The sequence below is a fragment of the Selaginella moellendorffii genome, unplaced genomic scaffold (assembly GCF_000143415.4).
Source record: "Selaginella moellendorffii unplaced genomic scaffold, v1.0 SELMOscaffold_38, whole genome shotgun sequence".
NCBI lineage: Eukaryota > Viridiplantae > Streptophyta > Lycopodiopsida > Selaginellales > Selaginellaceae > Selaginella > Selaginella moellendorffii.
The window spans coordinates 84,161-107,285 of record NW_003314299.1 but is presented as its reverse complement, the minus strand read 5'-3'; the positions used below and the strand labels follow the sequence as shown (position 1 = coordinate 107,285).

Here is a 23,125-nt window from a genome sequence, read left to right as displayed (position 1 = left end):
GCCGTGTTCTAAAACAATAGCTCACGTGGTTCATGTGAGCGTTTTGCGCTTTGATGTTTTTATGTCTTGCGATCAATCAAAAGGTTTTTCCAGCAATTTATGGCGATTTTCTTGGGCTGGGAATGCCCTCTCTAGGATTCTAGTGCTGGAGTGGGAGGAATGGCGCTTAGCCATGCTTAATTTCGCTGCAAAAAATTCCTGATCATTGTCTCTAGGTTTGTAGATTTTCTCTCCCAAATTTTCTCCTTGGATTGCTTCTGCCATAATTCTTAGCTGCTTGGCACTGCATCTTTGTAGATTGCTATGATTCTTAGTTGCTATCACTTCAAAGAAGAGGAATTGCTTAGCAGTGAGCCGGATTGCAGACTTGGTATTTGTGGCCAGTAATACCAAGTTGATAGGGAGCCACACTTCCTATGACAAGTTTGTGGGATTGAGCTAGACAGGAAGTATTCCTCAAATTACTGATACTGATATTGAAGCTATGGAAGAAGAGGACAAAGACGAAGATGATGATCCTGCTAATGAGGAGTATTCTAGAGAATATTCGTGTTTTCACCCGTGTTTATCCGTGTTCATTTCCGTGTTCCGTGTTCGTGTTCAAAAAATTGAATGCCGTGTTCGTGTTCCTGTTCCTGTTTTGAAGCTATGCTTTGAAACCATAGCCAAACTTACTAGCTGGGCAATAAGCAAACTCCAAATTGTGAGTTATGGCGATGGAGTTGATGATAATGTAGTCCACAACTCTGTCAGGAATCCCCCAATTCTTGCCACATTCCTAACTCTCGCCGGATTCCTGACCTGCAGACCACATTCCTGACTCTCGAGACACTTCCCTATTCCTGACTCTCGAGACACTTCCCGATTCCTGAGTCTCGAGCCACATTCCTGATGATGATGTGGCGCCTCCTCGACCTCAGCTATATTTAGGCCGTCCTCGATCCAAGAGTGGTGGAGCTTCATCAACCTATAGTATATATAGGTTAGCTTTGTTCCATTTCTCCACAATCTGAATCAACGCCAGTTTAAGGCTTCTTCTTTGTTTCCACTAGCTTTTCTCTTTGTCTTTTTGCATTTTCCAGTCTTGATCTTGTCAGGGGTCTTGATAGTTTGATTCAGATTGTGTTTTTTCGTTTTTTGATTTTTGTTTTGATTGTTTGATTACCTTTGCCTTTTTTTCCCCCTTTTTTCTTTCTTCTTGCCAATGGAGTCTCCAAGCCATCCTAATTTCTTTGCTGAAGTCCTTGCAAAAATCCAGTCTGAGAATACCGAGCTGAAGGCGACCCTTCTTTGCATGCAGCAGGAGCTTGCTTCACTTTCGGCTCAAGGATCCAGCAAAGTTCCTGAACCAAAGATGAGCTTCCCGGCGAAATTTTCAGGCAAGCGTTCGGAGCTTCGCGGATTCCTGAACCAGATGGAGTTGATCTTCGCACTTCAACATCGGCGGTACCCTACTCCCGAGTCTCAAATCGGCGCGATTGGGACATTGCTCGAAGGTGCAGCTTTGTCATGGTTTTCTCCTCTTCTGGAGAAGAGCATGAAAGGGGTTGTGGTTCCAGAGCTAATGGATCTTCAATTGTTCAAAGAGAAGCTTGAAGCATGTTTTGGCGAGACGGATCGGGTTCGGGCTGCTACCACAAAGATGAGACGTCTCTCTCAGGGGTCTCGTCCTGCCTCGATCTACGCTGCAGAGTTCCAACTCCTTGCTTTGGACACTCAGTGGGATGAGCGGGCCCTGATTGACCAATTTCGTTTCGGCCTCAACAACGGTGTCAAGGATTTGTTGCTCACCATGGAGGATCCCAAGGACCTATCGGATGCCATCAACAAAGCTATTCAATGTGACAATCGTCTCTTTGAACGTCGTCAGGAAAGTCACCGCGCCGCTGTTTTTCCGTCCCAGACTCAGGAATCCCAGCTTGAGTCTTCAGGGCATACTCCTGAACCTACTGCTTCGGTTCTGATGGATATTTCTGGTACTCCCCGACTCATTAGAGGGAAGTTGAGTCCTGCTGAGAAGCAACGTCGAATATCTCATAATCTTTGCCTCTATTGTGCTGATCCTAATCACAAAGCAGCTGTATGTCCCAAGAAGCCTCCTTGACTGCTCGAGTTCACTCTGCCTCAAAGTCCACCTCTATTGCAGTCGGGAAACGACCCTGTTCAAACAGAGTAAGAGCTGTCTGTTTGGACTCCCCGAATAAAAATCACTTTTCTTCTTTATCAAGCTTCTCACCACCTTTCATCAAAGCCACCACCAATTCCCGCAACTTCCGCGTCCCATGTCTCCTTTCTTTCACCGGACAATCAGGACTCAAGGCTCTGGCGTTACTGGACTCGGGTGCAACTTCCTGCTTCATGGACACGGACTTTGCTGCCCGACATCATGTTCCTCTTTCTCCTACCATATGGGATTTGAGGGTTGAAGGCATCGGCGGGCATTTTGTGTCTCCATCTTCTGGACTTAGGGAAACGTTGCCCGTTCGAGTACACATCGGGTCCACCGTCACCGATATCGCCTTCAACATCATCAACAGCAAGTCCTCCTCTGTGGTGCCTGGTCTTCCTTGGTTCCAACTACATCAGCCTCAGATCTGTTGGAAGGAATTACAGCTCATCTCTCCCACGGCTTCCCCTGCTGTTCATCGAGTCTGAATCAAGAAAAGTTCCCTAAACTCAAATCGGGGTTCTGTTCCTGACTCTATAAAGTTTTCACCCTCTTCTTTTTCTTCTCTTCCATCTTACACTGGACCGTATCCTCGTCTCATCATTCCATTTAGTCGTACGCCTCCTCCTATCTCCACAATCACTATGAAAGAACTCCTTCATGAAGAACCTCTTTTTCTTTTTGCTTTGCATGTTTCTCCTGTCAGTCTTCCTGAGAAGTATCATGATTTTGGGGATGTGTTTGACAAGAAAAAAGCTAGTGTACTGCCTGTTCATCGGCCTTATGATTGTCCCATTGATTTACAGGAAGGAGTTTCACCTCCATGGGGGCCTATCTACGGGTTATCCCCGTCCGAGCTTAAGGCCCTCAAAGAGTACGTGGATGAGAACCTTGCCTCGGGCTACATTCAGCATTCGCAGTCCCCGGTTGGAGCACCTGTCTTCTTTGTCAAGAAGAAGGATGGGAGCTTGCGGCTAGTCATCGACTACCGAGGTTTGAACAAGGTGACTGTTCGGAACAGCTATCCGCTGCCCCTAATCTCGGACCTGTTGGAACGCCTCGGCGGTGCCCGCTTCTTCACCAAGATCGACCTCCGTGGAGCATACAACCTGATCCAGATCCGGCCTGGTGATGAATGGAAGACTGCGTTCCGAACCCGCTATGGCCACTTCGAGTACACTATCATGCCATTTGGCTTGACAAATGCTTCAGCAGTTTTCCAACACATGGCAAACGACATCTTTCGGGAGTTTCTTGATCAGATGGTGATCGTCTACCTCGATGACATCCTCATCTACTCAAAAACTCAGGAGGAGCATGATGAACATGTACACAAGGTGCTAGCGAAGCTACGAGAACACAGCCTATATGCGAAGCTTGAGAAATGTTCCTTTGATCAGCAATCTGTGGAGTTCCTTGGGTACTTTGTCACTCCTGAGGGTATCACGATGGATCCTGCCAAAGTCAAGACTATTCTTGAATGGGAGCCTCCACAATCAATGTTGGACGTTCAGGTTTTCCTTGGCTTCGCCAACTTCTACCGCAAATTCATTGATCACTACTTTGACATTATCCTTCCTCTCACACATCTCACTCGCAAGGATGTTCCCTTCTCTTGGTTTGCTGCTGCCCAGTAGGCCTTCGACACACTCAAGGCGGCTTTCAGTTCTGCTCCTGTCTTGATCCATGCTGATTCCTCACAACCTTTCTTCATCAAGGCTGACGCCTCCGACTTTGCCATTGGTGCTGTGCTGTCTCAACTCGGAGCGGATCACGAACTTCATCCGGTCGCTTTCCCTTCTCGGAAATTCCAGCCTGCGGAGATCAATTACGAAATCCACGACAAGGAGCTCCTTGCCATCGTGGATTCCTTTGGACAGTGGCACCGTTTCTTGGAGGGGGCGAGCCATCAAACAATAGTCTGGACGGATCACAAAAATCTCGAGTACTTTGCCACTTCCCGAGTTTTAAGCCGTCGTCAAGCAAGGTGGGCACAATTCCTGAGTCGGTTTGACTTTGTTATCAAGTACAGACCTGGAAAGTTTCAAGGCCTTCCTGATGCTCTTTCAAGGCGCTCCTATCTCAGTCTCAGGCCTGGTAATCCTGCCTTCAATCAACAGGATCAAGTTATCCTCGGTCCTGATCGGCTTCAAGTTATGGCAATTTCCCTGGCCCCTCAGGACTCCTCCTTGATGGATGCAATCAGAAACGATCTTCAATCTGATGAACTCGCTAGCGACATCTTCCCCCATCTTCAGGCTGGACACCCAGTGACTCCCGACTGCCGGCGATTTGACGAGTTCGAGTTCTTAGATGGCTTATTGTACCGTGGGGAGCAGCTTTACGTTCCTGAAGGTGATGCTCGAAGGTTGGTCCTGATGGCGTGCCACGATAGCCCGACTGCTGGTCACTTCGGCATTGCGAAAACCTATGAGCTAGTTGCACGGGACTTTTGGTGGCCTCACATGGATGACTACATCAAAGCTTTTGTTACCTCCTGTGACACTTGTGCCCGGAATAAGGTACCTCGCCACCTTTCTTCAGGTTTGCTTCGTTCCCTTCCAGTCCCTTCAGGTCCTTGGGAATCCATCTCCATGGATTTCTTGAGTGATCTTCCGAGTTCTGGAGGCTTCAACAGCATTTTAGTCGTGGTGGATCGCTTCACAAAGATGGCGCACTTCTTGTCATGTACCAAGGAGTTTTCGGGCGAAGACATGGCAAAACTAGTATTCAGGGAAATTTTCTGACTTCATGGGATTCCTACAGATGTGGTTTCGGATCGGGGGCCTCAGTTCATCTCTCATTTCTGGCAACGGTTTTTGCAGCTGCTTGGAGTGAAGGCCAACCTCTCTTCGGCATATCATCCTCAAACTGATGGGCAGTCCGAGCGAACGATTCAGACGTTGGAACAATTCTTGAGGTGCTTCATCAACTATCATCAGGATAACTGGTTCGATATCCTTCCCCTTGCTGAGTTCTCCTATAACAACTCTGTTCACTCCTCTCTTCGAGTTTCCCCCTTCTTTGCGAACTCTGGCCGAAATCCCCGATTCAATCTCTCACTTCCTTCTCCATCTGAATCTTCTCGTTCAAATCCCCGCTCTGAGGCATTTATCTCCAACCTCCAGGAAATCCACAACTCCATCTCCTTCCACCACCATCGTGCTCAGGAATCTCATAAAACATTTGCCAATGTCCATCGTCAGGATTGTCCCCCTTATAATATCGGGGATAAAGTCTGGCTCCTCAGGTGAAATATCTCCACCACCAGGCCCTGTCCAAAACTCGATTTCAAACGCCTTGGTCCTTTCCCTATCACTGCCATCATTAATCCTGTGACTTATCACCTTGCACTTCCCTCATATCAAATTCACCCCGTTTTTCACTCCTCTCTCCTTGAGCCTTATATTCCCAGTCCTATTCCAAATCGGGTCATTCCTCCGCCTCCACCAGTGCAGCTCGAGGATGGGTCTGAGTACGAGGTTCAGGACATCCTTGATTCCAAGATTTCACAGTCTAAACTCTACTATCTGGTGGACTGGAAGGGTTACGGACCTGAGGAACGCACTTGGGAACCTGCGGACAACCTGATTCATTCTCCTGACCTTGTTCAGGACTTCCACCGCCGCTATCCTTCTCGTCCCAGTCCTCATTCTTTTTTTCCATCTCTCATCCCTCGCCGCTCATCTCATCCTCCTCTTCGTTCTCGTTCACATCCTCGTTCCACTCGTTCTTGAGGAGGGGGTGCTGTCAGGAATCCCCCAATTCTTGCCACATTCCTAACTCTTGCCGGATTCCTGACCTGCAGACCACATTCCTGACTCTCGAGACACTTCCCTATTCCTGACTCTCGAGACACTTCCCGATTCCTGAGTCTCGAGCCACATTCCTGATGATGATGTGGCGCCTCCTCGACCTCAGCTATATTTAGGCCGTCCTCGATCCAAGAGTGGTGGAGCTTCATCAACCTATAGTATATATAGGTTAGCCTTGTTCCATTTCTCCACAATCTGAATCAACGCCAGTTTAAGGCTTCTTCTTTGTTTCCACTAGCTTTTCTCTTTGTCTTTTTGCATTTTCCAGTCTTGATCTTGTCAGGGGTCTTGACAAACTCCACCTCTCAAGTGGATGATCGGGCCATAAATCTTGCCAAGGCTTGCGAATAAATCAATCTCTCATGTATGAATGGCGATATATAAACCCAAAGGTATGAAGTCAAAACACAATCTCAATTGAAAATATTGGATCCTAACGATCCATTGTCAAGCCAGAGCAAGTAATATCTAGGATGGTGTAGAAAATTAATGATCCAGGGATTCCAGGCGATTCCAGCGCAAGGCAATTTTAATTCTCTTGTCCGGTCCATCAAATTGTACGGCAACTCGAAAAACTTCGGTGAGGCGAGGAAAGTCCATGCGAGGATAGAACGGAACAAGGACCTGCAAAAAAGCTTGCATGTGTGGAATCTCGTGATTGAAATGTATGGAAAGTGCGGCACCATGGAGGAGGCTTGAGCGGTTTTCGATCGGATCAGCTACAGGAACTTGGTGTCGTGGAACATCCTCCTTGTGGCATATGCTCGAAACAGGGATATTGCTCAAGCAAGATGCGTGTTCCAAAGCATGCCCAGAAAGGATTGAGTGTCATGGAATGGAATGATCCAGGCCTACGTGAAAAGCGGGCTTTTGGAAAGAGCGATGGAAGTGTTTAGAGGAATGCCATCATTGGATATCATCTCATGGACAACCGTGGTGCCAAGGTGGGAGATCTGTGTTGAGTGACAGAGCTGTTTGATTCGATGCCTGAATTTGTGAACAATGCTTTTAATAGCATTTGTTCCCAAGCTGGAATCTAGCATCAGCTCACCGAACCATACACAGCTCAGCATAATGGAGTGGCAAAGCACAAGAATCGCACTATTGTAGACACAACATGATGCAATCTCACGCTCTACAAAAGTTTTGGGTACAGGCAGTTAAGTATGCTATTTTTCTCCTTAACCAGAGATAACCTCGGAAGAGTGCTTTATGCATAGCAAGCTTGATGTTGGCATGTCTGATTCTAGTTCTCATGCTTACAGATTGATGGATCCTATGACAGCCACAGTTCATGTTTGTAGGCAAGAAGAAGTGGTATTTTTTGAGGAAACCCCTTTTTTCTCTCAATCCTCTTCTATTCCTGATCTTGATTTTGTGAATTTTCCAAATTCTTGGTTTTGGAATGATGCTATTCTTGATGCTGATTTTTGGGATGATGCTCAGCACGAAAAAGCACTTGAGCAAGGAGGAATTGATCTAGTCATCAAAGTCCCAACTCAACTTTCTCCTCTAAAATCTAACACTGTTTTGACTCCGATGGCATCTCTAGCATTCAACGAGGCTACTTTTGAGCCACTTGGACGAGGAAAAAGGGTGAAAATTCCAAGTAGAAAAGCTCTTGAAAATGTTAAATGCTCTTATGCTATTGCTTCTAATTTGTTGGAGTTTTGTGCAACTGCATGTATACTTGAGCCTTCCTCATTCATGGAAGCTATGGCTAGTCCCAATGCAAGTCATTAGAAGCGAGCAATGGACCAAGAAATTGAGTCCATCACTCCAATGCACACTTTTGATGAAGTGGTTCTTTTAGTTGGAACTATAGCTCTTGGTAGCTGATGGGTCTACAAGATGAAACTCAACTCTGACGGTTCTATTAACTGTCACAAAGCTTGGCTTGTTGCACAAGACTACAAATAACAATATGGCATGGATTATCTTGAGACATACTCTCTAGTGGTAAAAATAACAAGTGTTCGAATTTTGCTTGCTTTTGCTACTTACTTTGATCTTAAGATTCATCACACTAACATCAAGACTACTTTCCTGAATGGAGACTTGTAGGAAGATGTCCACATTCAATAGCCAGATGGCTACACCCAACCTAGGAAGCAACATCTTGTATGGAAACTCAATAAAGCTCTTTATGGCTTTAAGCAAGCCTTGAAAGCATAATGGCAGAAAATTGATGTTTTCTTCAAAGTTGAAGGTTTTTCTTCCATCACTCCTAAATCTAATGTCTACATCAAGCAAGAAGGGAAGTTTTTACTTATTGTTGCTCTCTACATTGACGACTCACTTTTGATTAGCAACGACTACAAGTATTTATAGATTTTCAAGGCTAATGGAGGACTTTGGAGAAGCTTGATATTTTCTTAGTCTTGAGATTCACCATAACAAGAAAATAAGGTCCCTTCACATCTCTCAACAGCAATATTTAACAAAGGTACTTGAGAGTTATGGATATACTAATTGCAATCCTTCTCATTTGCCTATAAAGCCTGGTAACATCAAGTTCTTGACAAAAGCTGAGTGTCTTTCCAGCAAAGAGGAGTATCAAGCCATGGCAAAGGTACCATTTTGAAATTTTCTGGGATTTTAATGTACGCTATGGTGTGTAGCCATCCAAATTTGGTTTATATTGTCATCACTCTTAGCCAATTTTTTGCTAATCCTGGCAAGAAACATTAGACATGGCCAAATCTATGATGCGCTATATAAAGCAAACTCTTGCTTTTGGACTATTGTATGGCTCATGTGGTGGTTTTTCTCTTTTTGCTTACAATGACAGCAGCCTATCAAATGATAGAGATAGCTATAAATCCACAATAGGGTTTCGTTTCCAACTTGGAACAAACCTTGTTCTTTGGGCCAGCAAAAAGCAAGCTCACATTGTTCTTTCCTCCACAGAAGCAAAATATCTTGCTGCCTTAGTTGCTTCCAGGGAAATTCTTTGGTTTTAAGAATTTCTTAGAGCTCTTGAGCAATCCTCCACACCAATTACTCTCCATGTTGATAACAAAAGAGCTATCAAATGGTGCAATAGTGAAGTGCAACTGGAAGTCTCGACATATTGCTAAACACTATCATTATGTCAAGGATTTGGTACACATAAGTTTGTTAATAGTTCAGCATGTTTTTTGTCAACAACTTGTTGACATCTTTATAAAACCTTTGGCTAAAGTTCTATTTGTGGAACACAAGAATTCTATTAAAGTCGTGGCCAAACCTTGACTGGAGAAGGAGGTAGCAATAGCAGTCACACCCTTGGCTTTATGAGGAGTGTTAGAGCCAAAATCCAAGGTGTGATAAGCACCTTGAATCATGGAAATCAAGGGCAACATTCAGTGGCAAATTTCAAAAGAAAATTCTGGATGTAACTAGTATATAGTTAGTGTTTCTTTTTTCTTTTATGAAGCAATTGTTCCAATTCCTTCTGAAAAGATCCTATTCATTCTTTGCTCTCCTTCTGGCACTTTGTCAATCACATTCTTGTGAGGCATTAAATCAAACAGCTCTGTCGCTCGACACAGATCCCCCGCCTTGGCAAATGCAGCAACCACGGTTGTCCATGAGATGGTATCCAGTGATGGCATTGCTCTAAACACTTCCATCGCTCTTTCCAAAAGCCCAGTTTTCACGTAGGCCTGGATCATTCCATTCCATGACACTTGATCCTTTCTGGGCATGCTCTGGAACACGCATCTTGCTTGAGCAATATCCCCATTTCGAGCATATGCCGCAAGGAGGATGTTCCACGACACCAAGTTCCTGTTGTTTTGACTTTATAGCTTTGTTGTCATCAACTCCATCACCATAACTCACGATTTGGAGTTTGCTTATCGCCCAGCTAGTAAGTTTGGCTATGGCTTCAAAGACATCAAATCACGAGCAGGCACTTCATGAGCAACACGAGGCTGGATGGTTTTGCGGGGATTGACGAAATGGAGATGGCGAAATCCATCAAAGCCATACAAAGCTCTGGTGATCATGCTCCCGTCACCTTGACCGATGCAGTCGGCAAATTTATCTCGGATGCATTTTGTATGAGTCTCTTTGGCAGCACAGAGGAGAGAGTTTTGGATCTGGTAGCCCAAATCGAAAACCAAACACTCAACGTCAAGTAACAACCTGTCAAGCACTCGGACCTCGTCAACTTACCTTACATCGAAGCAATCTTCGAATAAGTTTTGCGACTCCATCCAGTGGGAGCTCTTTGCGTACCACAATCCATCCAAGGTAACAATCGCAGGCCACGACATCCCCAAGCACTGCACCCTTGTCATCTCAAACAGCACTGGGACGAGCCCGAGGTGTTTCGCTCGGAGCGTTTCCTGGGCGATCAAGCGAAATCCAACCAAGAACTCATGATGCCATTCCTGGCATGCCGATAGCTTCCCGGGTGGTTCCTTTTGTGGTTGCAAGCTTGCTCCATGCGTTTAATTGGGCGAGATCAATTTGTCCGAGAGGTCGTCGGGAACTCTGCCGGCGTCCGACTTGGTGGCATTCGCATCGGCGAGGCTCGAAACGTCTGTCTATACCTGAGACAACGTTGTCTTTGAATTGCGTTCTAATGATCATAATCACTTGATGTTCTACATCTCTCATCCAAATGCCCGGGGCGAGCGTAGGCTGCGATCATCGCACTCCACCATCTCGGCCTGCGCGTATCCGACCACCATCGTCGTCCAGGCCACCACGTCCCGCTGCGGCATCTCGTCAAACAGCCTCTTTGCTTCCTCCATCTCGCCTCTTCTCGCGTAGGCCTGGATCAAGGCCGTGAATAACACAACGTTCCTCCTCGGCATCCTCTCGAACACGTCCCTGGCTTGTTCTACGTGACCATCTTGAGCATACGCTTGAACCATCGAGTTCCACGACACTGTGTCCGATTGAGGCATCTGATCAAATGCGGCCTTTGCTTAGACAAGCTCGCCTCTCTCCACGCTCGACCATCACATCCCAGGAGATGGAGTTCCTCTCTTTCATTCTGTCAAACAGCTCCCGGGCCTCCTCCACGCGACCGTGATCCGTGTACGCTGTGATGAGCGCGTTCCAAGTTACCAAGTTCCTGTCCGGCATCCGATCGAAGATGGTCTTTGCGTCTTTAAGGAAACCATGCCTGGCGTAAGCGTTCATCATCGTCGTCCACGCGATCGCGTCGGGGCACTGGATTTTCTCGAACAAAGCTCTCGCTTCTTCCAAGTCTCCATTCTCGGTGTGGCCCCTACGACGTTCTCCATCGGCATCCTCTCGAACAAAGCTCTGGCCTTGGCAATCTCTCCTCCAGTAACGTAAGCCCGGATCATCGTCGTCCACGACACCGAGTCTCGCAAGATCATGCTCTCGAAAACCTCTCTCGCCAGATCAAGTTGCCCGTTTCCGGCATATCCCGCCACCATAGCGTTCCACGAAACCACATCCTTGAGCGGCATGCAATCGAAGAGCTTCTTTGCCTCTTCCATTAATCCAGCCTTTTCATGACCCGTGATCATAGCGTTCCACGCGATCACAATCTTGTGAGGCATCGAATCAAACAGCTCTGTCGCTCGACCCCCGCCTTGCCAAATGCGGCAACCACGGTTGTCCACGAGACGATATCCGGTTATGGCATCGCTCTAAACACTCCCATCGCTCTTTCCGAAAGCCCGCTTTTCACGTAGGCTGGATAATTCCTTTCCATGACACTCGATCCTTCCTGGGCATGCTCTGGAACACGCATCTTGCTTGAGCAATATCCACGTTTCGGGCATATGCCGCAAGGAGGATGTTCCACGACACCAAGTTCCTGTCGCTGATCCGATCGAACACCGCTCGAGCCTCCTCCACGCTGCCGCACTTTCCATACATTTCAATCACAAGATTCCACAGATGCAAGCTTTCTTTCAGGTCCCTGTTCCGTTCTATCCTCGCATGGACTTTCCTCGCTTCGCCCAAGTTCTTCGAGTTGCCGTACGATTTGATGGACCGGACTAGAGAATTAAAATCGCCTTGCGCTGGAATCGCCGGGAGTCCTGGAAGAACCTCAAGCAAATCACGAGCAGGCACTTGACGAACAACACGAGGCTGGATGGTGTTGCGGGGATCGACGAACTAGAGATAGCTCTGGCGATCAACCTGACCGATGCAGTCGGCAAGTTTATCTCGGATGCATTTTGTATGATTCTCTTTGGCAGCACAGAAGTGAGAGTTTTGGATCTGGTAGCCCAAATCGAAAAGCAAGCAATCAACGTGAACATCGGAAACTTGTTCCCAGCGCTGGATTTCCTGGATCTCCACGGAGTAAACAAGACAATGAAGGAAACTCTCATGCCAGAGCTGGAACAATTGCTAATACAAGTGATCGGCGCTCACAAGCAAAACAAGGCGAGGATTGAGTCTCAAGGGCAGGAATTCGTCAGCAGAGATCTCACAGACGTGCTATTATCTCTCGAGTCCCTACGAGACATATCAATCGTCGCACTGCTCACTGTAAGTGATACCACGCACTTTTCAGTCTGGAACTTACTCTTTGCACAGGATATACTTGTCGCTGGAGTTGACACGATCAAGTGGACAGCAGTCTGGGCCATGGCCGAAGTTCTAAGAAATTCCAGAGTGATGGAAAAAGCACAAGAAGCAGTAAAGAACACGATAGGGAAGTCACAACTTGTCAAGCACTCGGACCTCGTCAACTTACCTTACATCGAAGCAATCTTCAAAGAAGTGTTGCGAGTCCATCCAGTGGGAGCTCTTGGCGTTCCTCACCACAATCCATCCAAGGCAACACTCGCAGGCTACGACATCCCCAAGCACTGCACCGTTCTCATCAACATCTGGGCGATCGGGCACGACCCACGGCACTGGGAGAAGCCCGAGGTGTTTCGCCTGGAGCGTTTCCTGGGCGATCGAGCGAAATCCAACCAAGAACTCATGATCCCATTCTCTGCCGGGAGGAGAACTTGTCCGGGCATGCCAATAGCTTCCCGCGTGGTTCCTTTTGTGGTTGCAAGCTTGCTCCATGCGTTTGATTGGAAGAGTGAAGGCGAGATCGATTTGTCCGAGAGGTCGTCGGGAACTCTCTCGTGTATGCCGGCGTCCAACTTGGTGGCATTCGCATCGGCAAGGCTCGAAACGTCTGTCTATGCCTGTTGACACCGAGAACGTTGCCTTTGAAGGTGCTCTCGGCAGGCCATGGTGTTCTAATGATCATAATCACTTCATGTTCTACAAAAATCCCCTCTCTCATCCAAATGCCTGGTCAAGGCAACTGCTGATACTAACTTCGTCAACTATGCCCAACGCTACTAAGAGAAACCCTTTACAACTTACAAACCCAATTCTAAAACGTTTTCCTTTTCTCTCTCAGATGCCATCTTTGGGCATATGTTGCAAGTATGATGTTTCACGACGCTAGATAATACCCGAAACCAAACAACGCTGTCACCATTTTTATACATTTCAATTAAAAGGTTGTGAAGAATCAAGCCGCAACTTGAGCATCTGTACAAGGCAGCTAAAAGTCACCCTGCCCTGCGCTGGCGGTGGCGATGGATCTACCAGACCAGAGTAAATCGAGCTCGCCCATCACGAAAGGCGATAAATATCACTGGGCTTGATGATCGATTGCGTCTCCAGGCTGGAGCTATCAATTGGTGCAATAGTTAAGTGCAACTGGAAGTCTTGACATATTGCCAAGTTATGTCAGGGATTTGGTACACACAAGTTTGTTAACGGTTCAGCATGTTTCTTCTCAACAACAACTTACTGACATCTTTACAAAACTTTTGGCTGAAGTTCTATTTGTGGAACATAGGAATTCTATTGGAGTCATAGCCAAGCCTTGACTGAGAAAGAGGTAGCAACAGCAGTCACACCCTTGGCTTTAGGAGAAGTGTTGGAGTTGAAATCCAAGGTGTGATAGGCACTTTGAATGGGCCACATTCAATAGCAAATTTCAGGAGAAAATTCTGGATGTAATTAGTATATAGCTAGTGTTTCTTTCTTCTTTTATGTAGCAGTTGTTCTAATTCCTTCTGAAAAGATCTTGTTCATTTTTTGCTCTCCTTTTGGCACTTTGTCAATGACATTCTTGTGAGGTTGTCTATATGTAGCTTCTTGATTTGACAATCAGTTTGGTTTTCTACCAAGGCTTTCCAATCTACAAAATAATTAGATTTCTTCTTTAGAAAATAAACCCAAGTCTTGCAACTAAGATCATCTGTGAAAGTCAACAAATACTTAGCCTTCTTGAAAGATGGAACTTGTACTGGACCACAAACATCAGCATGGACAAGTTTAAGCAAATTGCTTGTTCGACTTCCAATCGTTTTAAAAGGCTGACGATGGTGCTTTCCAAGTGCACATGCTTCCCATGGAGCAAGAGTTAGCTCGTTAGATACATCCAAACCATTTACCATGTTCTTTAAGGTGGAAATCCTAGCCAATGAGCAATGGCCCAATCACTTATGCCATAGATCACATGCACCTTTACCAACAGAGGCAAGAATCAAAGAGCTGGTAGACTCCTTGTCTTTGAGTCAGTATAGATTTCCTTCCCTGGGAGCTATAGCAACCACATCATGAGTTTGTGCATTTTGAATGACACAAGCTTGATGAGCAAAACACAAATTGTTCCCCATATCAGCAATCTTAGCAACAGATAGTAAATCTTTGTGAAGAGTAGAAACATACATTACCTTAGTCAGAGTTAAGTTCCTATGAGATGTTTGGACATTGATGTCACCAATGCCATGAACACCATGCTCACTATTGTCTCTTAGCTGCATAGCATGCTGGCCAAGACAATTTCTATACTTGACAAAATGATCTTGTAGGAATAATGATGAACATGACAAGCAAGACAATTCATATCAGATCTCTAGTGATTTCCAATTTGATTGAAGTTGTATATATATACAGCCATATATGAATCAATGAGTGTGTTGAAGTGAAATCTGTTATTCTTGCTCCGCTTTTCTTTCATGGTATTAGAGCTCAGTTTCTGAACTCTTTCTTCTCCTTTCTTTGTGCCTCACATCATGAGCTGCAGCAAAGTTGAATTGATCTTGCTTCAGGGAGTCGCTGCCTTTGATGGGAGGAGAGGGTTCAATACCTGGTCCGAGAAAATGATGCGCATGCTGCAGATGGAAGAACTTTGGGAAATCGTTTCACCACCGACAATCGCTGTAGATGCTCATACGCGGCGAGCCCCTGCTACGTTGGGAGCTTCAACTTCGGTGGAAGGAGAAGTCGTGGATGAAGAGGCAATTCGTGCCTCTGTTGCAGCAGCTCGACAATAGCTTGATCCAGGGGAACAAGCTGTGCTGGAGAAGAAGGAATCTCGAGCAAAAGGATTGATTCTTTCTAAGCTTGCAAATGCCCTTATGATGCGTTTGCATCATAAGAGTGCTTGTGAGATCTGGGCTCATCTCCACAACAAGTATGCTGTTCTTTCCCTCTCCAAGATCAGCATGGTCAAGACTTGCATTTGTGAAACCTGTTTTCATCCAGGCAAGAATTTTGAAGAGTTCCTTGCCAAGATGCAAGATCTGTGGATGGAGCTTGAAGGCAGTCCAGCGGTGTTCAACGAAAGCAAAAAAGTTCTGACGCTTTGCGAGGCTATGCAAGATTCTTCTTTTAGTTCTTTCGTCCCTACCGTTCGCATGATGTTGCTCAACTTTGAACAAGCTGAGCAAACTTTACAGTCAGAGCTGGCTGCGAGAGGTTTGATTGTGGACTTTGATCAAAAGCCTTCCCAGGTTTTGATCTCACAGTCTACATCAAATGTTTCTGCATCGAGCAATCAGTCAGGGACTGATTCAGCTCTGTGGGCTGGAAATCATCGAGGCAGAGGAGGCCGTGGAAGAGGAGTACGAGGCAGAGGTTGTGGGTTTAGGGGAAATCTGCAGCAGCAGCAGAATTCAGGGAATTCTGGTAAAGAAGCAGCAGTTTGGGATTGTTTTGTGGGCAAGAACAAACAGGAATGCTGGACCTATGGGATGCCAAGACACTATTCCAAGGATTTCCCAGTTCCAGCTTGGCTGCAGCACATGAACATAGGGCTCGCAGCAAATGCTCAGGAAGGGGAAACACAGGAACTTGCGGCATTATCTGAGGTAGCAGTTCCAAACGTTTCTAAAAAATTGACCATCGATTCAGGTTCAGAGAGACACCTGATGCAAAGCGGGTCGAACTTTGTGCAGTTGCGTGCTGCAAAAGGGAAGTGCATTTGTGTGGGAGATGGAAGCATTTTACCTGTTCGTGCAACTGGGGATGTGCGAGTTCCACTGGGAAAAAAGTCTCTGCTCTTGAAGAATGCATGGTATGTTCCAAAGATAATGAAGAATCTGGTTTCTGTAGCTAGGCTTATGGATGAAGGTTTGGATGTGAATTTCTCCAAACATCAATGTCAAGTTCTTGCAAATGGTCGTCCATTACTGCATTTTCCTAGATGTGGTAACCTGTTTGAGAAGGAGTAGCTTCTGGAGAAAAATTGAACACTCTTGAGATATGCATGACTACAGATAGTTCTCTCTAGCATTCTTGACTTGCACATGCCAATCCCCCTCTCATCAGGCATATGCAGAAGCAGGAGCTTGTGGATGGCTTCAACGACCACGTTTTTCAAAGTTCAGCAAAATGTCACACTTGCATTCTTGGCAAGCAAACCTGTCATACTTTCAAACTTGCTGTGATCAGAAGCACTCGTTCCTTGCAGCTCATTCACTCAAATGTTTGTGGACCCATGCGATTGTTTGCTCAGAATGGCACAAAGTATTTTGTGACATTTACAGATGATTTCTCCAGGCATACGGACGTCTTCTTTCTTCGTCACAAAGATGAAGTCTTCAGCAAATTCAAGCAATTTGTAGCAGAAGCCGAAATGAAAACTGGTTAGAGGATTAGCTGTTTACATACTGATTCAAGAGGGGAATATGTCAACAAGTTCTTTCAGCAGTTCTATGCTGAACGAGGAATTCTTCATCAGCACTCTTGCTCTCATACCCCTCAATAGAATGGAGTCTTTGAGCGCAAGAACAGAACAATCATGAACGCAGTTTGGTGCTTCCTTCAAGAATCAGGACTACCAAAATTCCTCTGGGCTGAAGCAGTCGGATCAGCTGTGCATGTTCAAAACCTTCTCCCTCATTCTCGCAATCCCAACAAGATCCCAAAAGAGCTTTGGACTGGTCAAAGATAATCGGTGGTGCACTTTAGGCATTTTGGTTGTTTAAGCTTTGCAAAAAGGGTGGATGAGCATCTCGGCAAGTTGGAGAGCAGAAGCAAGGCGGCCTTTCTTGTTGGATACAATTCCAATTCAAAAGGATATCACTTGTACCAGCCTGGTAATCATCAAATTTTTGTAAGCAGTAGCATTCATTTTGATGAAGGAACACTTTACAAAGATCATGTTCAAGAAGAAGAAAGCTCAGATCAAAACATGAACTGGACTCCGGAAGAATGGAGTTGGGATGGTGTTGAAGACGATGATGAAGATGACAATGATCTGACAATCATCTATCCCTCATCTCCTTCAGCAGACGACCATCCAACACCAGTCTTTGGATCTTTTCTTCCTGAAGAACAGGGCGATGCTACTCATTGTGCACGAATTGGAGAAGTTGACAGGCTCACACGTGATCTACCATTCAACGTGGAGAACTATGGGTGGACATCATCTAGACGATCAAGCAGAGCACCTCATCCCAAGCAGTGGTCTTTTGCAACAACAGAAATAGCTTCTGAACTAGTCAACTTTGAGCAGGCAATTCAAGCTCTTGATGCAGATAAGTGGGTTTTAGCAATGCAAGATGAGTTGAATTCTCTTGATGAGAACCAAACTTATGACTTGGTGGAAGCTCCTAAAGGATGTGAAGTTGTTGGATCACGCTGGGTGTTCAAGCTTCACAGAAATCCTGATGGATCGGTACAGCGTTACAAAGCAAGACTTGTTGCTCAAGGATATTCACAAGTTCCTGGAGTGGATTTTGATGAGACATTCTCACCAATTGTGAAACAAACAAGTATCAGAATGCTTCTGGAGGAATCAACTTGGAGTGTCAAGCACCTTCAGCTTGAAGGGGGAGTGTAGGAATAATGATGAACACGACAAACAAGACGATTCATATCAGATCTCTAGTGATTTCCGATTTGATTGAAGTTGTATATATATACAGCCATATATGAATCAATGAGTGTGTTGAAGTGAAATCCATTGTTCTTGCTCCACTTTTCTTTCAAATCTTTGTGCCAAGATAGATGAGGAGTAGCTCCGGAATCAATCACAAAAGAGTTAGTTACCATGGCATTGTTGCAAAGCTCGGTTTTGACCTTAACAACACAAGCTTCATCCAAAAGTCATCTATAGTGAGCCATAAGTTTTAAAGATTTGAAATCATTCAACTGTTGTTGAAGGTGTTTCATCTTCAACTTGCATTCAGACTCTTCATGGTTAGACTTGTTGCAATAACCACAAGAGGATTTCTTCTTAGAGTCCTTGTTAGACTTCACATCACTATCCTTTGCCTTGGAAAAATCTCCATCCTTCGAAACTTTGTTGTTGTTCTTCTTCTTCACAAATTGTTTAGAAAAGCTTCTTGCAAACAAAGCCTGATCAGATTTGGAGTAGAGAATCCCAACATCCTCCTACATGATGATTTCCTTCTTAACGGCAAATATGGCATAACTAAGCTAGAGCTTGTCAACCTACATCAAGTTACTTTGAAGAGAATGGAAAGAATTAGGAAGAGCACGAAGAAATAAATAAGTCTAAAGAGAAGGAGGAAGCTTGTTCTCCTTATCTGACTCCTCAATTTGCCTATATGTATTTTTCATGTCATCCATGAACTAATCGAAGCTTTCTGACTCTGTCCACCACATGTTGATCATCTCTGTGTAGAGATGGCCAATCTGGAATGCATCTGCTGCTTGTGCTTCTCACACAGCTTCTTCCACAACTCACTGCTGGTGTAATTCTCATTGAGGGTGAGATCATCTAGCACACTCTCTATCACTGCAAGCCCGATTGTTGCCGTGCCCTTGTCCTCATGCCAACTCTAGGTATCCACCTTCTGATAGCCTACATCAACTCCTGGCTTCAGCTCGTCACCATTGACAACGCCCCAAACTCCCTCACCTTTGAGGATGAGCTCCATCCGGTGCCTCCAGCTTGAGAAGTTTCAAGATCCATCAAAAATGGAAATGGAACGGCCATTTGGGAAAGTGACAGTGGCAGCATTTCCATCCTTTTGATCCTGCTCTGATATATACTAGCTACATCCAGAATTTTCTCCTGAAATTTGCTGTTGAATGTGGCCCTTGATCTCCATGATTCAAGGTGCCTATCACACCTTGGATTTCGACTCTAACAATGATTGCATGGAACTCTATGATCACGGGTCATGAAAAGGCTGGAAAAGTGGAAGAGGCAAAGAAGCTCTTCCATTGCATGCCGCTCAAGGATGTGGTTTTGTGGAACGCTATGGTGGCTGGATATGCAACTTGATCTGGCAAGAGGGTTTTCGAGAGGATGATCTTGCGAGACTCAGTGTCGTGGACAACGATGATCTGGGCTTACGTTGCTGGAGGAGAGATTGCCGAGAGCTTTGTTCGAGAGGATGCCGATGGAGAACGTCGTGGCCTCTACGGCAATGCTCCAGGGCCACGCCAAGAATGGAGACTTGGAAGAAGCGAGAGTTTTGTTCGAGAGAATCCAGTGCCCCGACGCGATCCCGTGGACGACGATGATGAACGCTTACGCCAGTCATGGTTTCCTTGAAGACGCAAAGACCATCTTCGATCGGATACCGGACAGGAACTTGGTAACTTGGAACGCGCTCATCACAGCGTACGCGGATCACGGTCGCGTGGAGGAGGCCCGGGAGCTGTTTTACAAGATGAAACTCCATCTCCTGGAATGTGATGCTCCAGTCGAGCGTGGAGAGAGGCGAGCTTGTCCAAGCAAAGGCCGCGTTTGATCGGATGTCTCATCGTGGGACTCGATGGTCCAAGCTTATGCTCAAGATGGTCACGTAGAACAAGGCAGGGACGTGTTCGAGATGATGCCAAGGAGGAACGGCGTGTCATTCACGACCTTGATAGGCCTACGCAAGACGAGGCGAGATGGAGGAAGCAAAGAGGCTGTTTGACGGGATGCCGCACCGGGACGTGGTGGCCTGGACGACGACGGTGGTCGGATACTCGCAGGCCGAGATGGTGGAGTGCGCAAAAACAGTTTTTGATGAGATGCCACTCCGGGCGATGATCGCAGCCTACGCTCGCTCCGGGCATTTGGATGAGAGATGGGATTTTCGTAGAACATGAAGTGCGCAATTCAAAGACAACGTTGTCTCAGGCATAGACAGACGTTTCGTCGCCGGCGGCGAGGGATCCAGAATCCCCAATTCCAGGGCCGCCGACCCGGACGAGGAGAGGAGAGTGGCGCTGGCGCTGATCAAGCAGTATGGGATCCACAGGGCGCCGGTGGCGGCAATGCCTCCAGAGGCGAGGAGGGCGATCCTCAAATCGCTGGGAGGAGTGAGAACAGGGTCCTCGCGGGATGGAAGTGGGGGGAATTCCTCCTCGCCGATTTGCTGCATCACGCTGGAGCCCCTTTTGTGCCGGATTCCACAGTGACCGCGGTGATCCAGCGGAGCCAGCGGGACGAGCACGCCTTTCTCTATCGCGGCTCGGCGCTCTTGGATTGGCTTGGGCGGCGGGAGGTGCCAATGAGCCCGGAGACGCGATCGATCATCAAGCCCAGTGATATCTATCGCCTTTCGTGATGGGCGAGCTCGATTTACTCCCGGAAGGATGGGACTAGGGTTAGGGGTGTGGTAGATCCATCGCCACCGCAGCCCTTGTACAGATGCTCAAGTTGCGGCTTGATTCTTCACAACCTTTTAATTAAAATGTATAAAAATGGTGACAGCGTTGTTTGATCTCGGGTATTATCTAGCGTCGTGAAACATCATACTTGCAACATATGCCCAAAGATGGCATCTGGTGGGGTTTGAGAAAAGGAAAACGTTTTAGAATTGTGTCTAAGTTGTAAGGGTTTCTCTTAGTAGCGTTGGGCATAGTTGACGAAGCTAGTATCAGAAGTTGCCTTGACCAGGCATTTGGATGAGAGAGGGGATTTTCGTAGAACATGAAGTGATTATGATCATTAGAACACCATGGCCTGCCGAGAGCACCTTCAAAGGCAACGTTCTCGGTGTCAACAGGCATAGACAGACGTTTCGAGCCTTGCCGATGCGAATGCCACCAATTCGGACGCCGGCATACACGAGAGAGTTCCCGACGACCTCTCGGACAAATCGATCTCGCCTTCACTCTTCCAATCAAACGCATGGAGCAAGCTTGCAACCACAAAAGGAACCATGCGGGAAGCTATTGGCATGCCCGGACAAGTTCTCCTCCCGGCAGAGAATGGCATCATGAGTTCTTGGTTGGATTTCGCTTGATCGCCCAGGAAACGCTCCGGGCGAAACACCTCGGGCTCGTCCCAGTGCCGTGGGTCGTGCCCGATCGCCCAAATGTTGATGAGAACGGTGCAGTGCTTGGGGATGTCGTAGCCTGCGAGTGTTGCCTTGGATGGATTGTGGTGAGGAACGCCAAGAGCTCCCACTGGATGGACTCGCAACACTTCTTTGAAGATTGCTTCGATGTAAGGTAAGTTGACGAGGTCCGAGTGCTTGACAAGTTGTGACTTCCCTATCGTGTTCTTTACTTCTTCTTGTGCTTTTTCCATCACTCTGGAATTTCTTAGAACTTCGGCCATGGCCCAGACCGCTGTCCACTTGATCGTGTCAACTCCAGCGACAAGTATATCCTGTGCAAAGAGTAAGTTCTAGAGTGAAAAGTGCGTGGTATCACTTACAGTGAGCAGTGCGACGATTGATATGTCTTCTAGGGACTCGAGAGATAGTAGCACGTGTGTGAGATCTCTACTGACGAATTCTTGCCCTTGAGACTCAATCCTCGCCTTGTTTTGCTTGTGAGCGCCGATCACCTGTGTTAGCAATTGTTCCAGCTCTGGCATGAGAGTTTCCTTCATTGTCTTGTTTACTCCGTGGAGATCCAGGAAATCCAGCGCTGGGAACAAGTTTCCAATGTTCACGTTGAGTGTTTGCTTTTCGATTTGGGCTACCAGATCCAAAACTCTCTCCTCTTTGCTGCCAAAGAGAATCATACAAAATGCATCCGAGATAAACTTGCCGACTGCATCGGTCAGGTTGACGGGAGCATGATCGCCAGAGCTATGAACGGCTTTGATCGATTTCGCCATCTCTAGTTCGTAGATCCCCGCAACACCATCCAGCCTCGTGTTGCTCATCAAGTGCCTGCTCGTGATTTGCTTGAGGTTCTTCCAGGACTCACCATATGGAGCAAGAGCAATGTCTTTGAGCCCATAGCTGAAGTACTCTCCAAACTTAGTAGCTGGGCGATAAGCAAACTCCAAATCGCGAGTGATCAAGGCCTCCCTGGCTATGGCGATGGAGTTGATGACAATGTAGTCCACCACTCCACCTCTCAGGTGGATGATCGGGCCATAGATCTTGCCAAGGCTTGCGAAAAAGCGATGGAGTGGATATCTTAGAAAGAAAATGGATCCAACTATTGGCAGAGAGATTGGACCTGGTGGTAATCTTGTAAGAGTTCTCGCATTGCAAAGGATGAAGTATAGAGCAAGCATAGCACCGCAAAACAAAAGCACCATGGTGAAATAAATCAATCTCTCGTGTATGAATGGCGATTTATCAATCCAAAGGTATAAAGTCAAAACAATCTCAATCTCAATTGAAAATATTGGATTCTATAACGGTCCATTGTCAAGCCAGAGCGACTAATATCTGGGATGGTGTAGAAAATTAATGATCTAGCGGCGATTCCACCGTCCGGTCCATCAAATCGTACGGCAACTCGAAGAACTTGTTCGAGGCGAGGAAAGTCCATGCGAGGATAGAACGGAACAGGGACCTGAAAGAAAGCTTCCATCTGTGGAATCTTGTGATGTATGGAAAGTGCGGCAGCGTGGAGGAGGCTCGAGCGGTGTTTGATCGGATCAGCGACAGAAACTTGGTGTCGTGGAACATCCTGCTTGCGGCATATGCCCGAAACGGGGATATTTCTCAAGCAAGATGCGTGTTCCAGAGCATGC

At 46.5% G+C, this 23,125-nt stretch overlaps 4 protein-coding genes across 4 annotated transcripts; 1 reads left to right on the top strand and 3 right to left on the bottom strand.

Annotated features, from left to right (window-relative positions):
- Positions 1-9,392: 9,392 nt before the first annotated feature.
- On the bottom strand, positions 9,393-10,883 carry LOC112349335 (pentatricopeptide repeat-containing protein At4g02750-like). Its single transcript, XM_024683610.1, has 4 exons — positions 10,599-10,883; positions 10,207-10,316; positions 9,862-10,113; positions 9,393-9,753 (listed from the first exon to the last, which is right to left on the bottom strand). The coding sequence occupies exons 1-4, from the start codon at positions 10,881-10,883 to the stop codon at positions 9,393-9,395; spliced, it is 1,008 nt and encodes a 335-aa protein (XP_024539378.1).
- A 237-nt stretch (positions 10,884-11,120) lies between these two features.
- Positions 11,121-11,832, bottom strand: LOC112349334 (pentatricopeptide repeat-containing protein At4g02750-like). The gene is made up of 2 exons (XM_024683609.1): positions 11,701-11,832; positions 11,121-11,600 (listed from the first exon to the last, which is right to left on the bottom strand). The coding sequence occupies exons 1-2, from the start codon at positions 11,830-11,832 to the stop codon at positions 11,121-11,123; spliced, it is 612 nt and encodes a 203-aa protein (XP_024539377.1).
- Positions 11,833-11,853: 21 nt separating this feature from the next.
- On the top strand, positions 11,854-15,263 carry LOC112349333 (3,9-dihydroxypterocarpan 6A-monooxygenase-like). The gene is made up of 4 exons (XM_024683608.1): positions 11,854-11,871; positions 11,959-13,083; positions 13,778-13,876; positions 15,039-15,263. Exons 1-4 carry the CDS (start codon positions 11,854-11,856, stop codon positions 15,261-15,263), a joined length of 1,467 nt encoding a protein of 488 aa, XP_024539376.1.
- A 5,918-nt stretch (positions 15,264-21,181) lies between these two features.
- LOC112349332 (cytochrome P450 750A1-like) lies at positions 21,182-22,684 on the bottom strand. Its single transcript, XM_024683607.1, has 2 exons — positions 21,920-22,684; positions 21,182-21,796 (listed from the first exon to the last, which is right to left on the bottom strand). The coding sequence occupies exons 1-2, from the start codon at positions 22,682-22,684 to the stop codon at positions 21,182-21,184; spliced, it is 1,380 nt and encodes a 459-aa protein (XP_024539375.1).
- Positions 22,685-23,125: the final 441 nt, after the last annotated feature.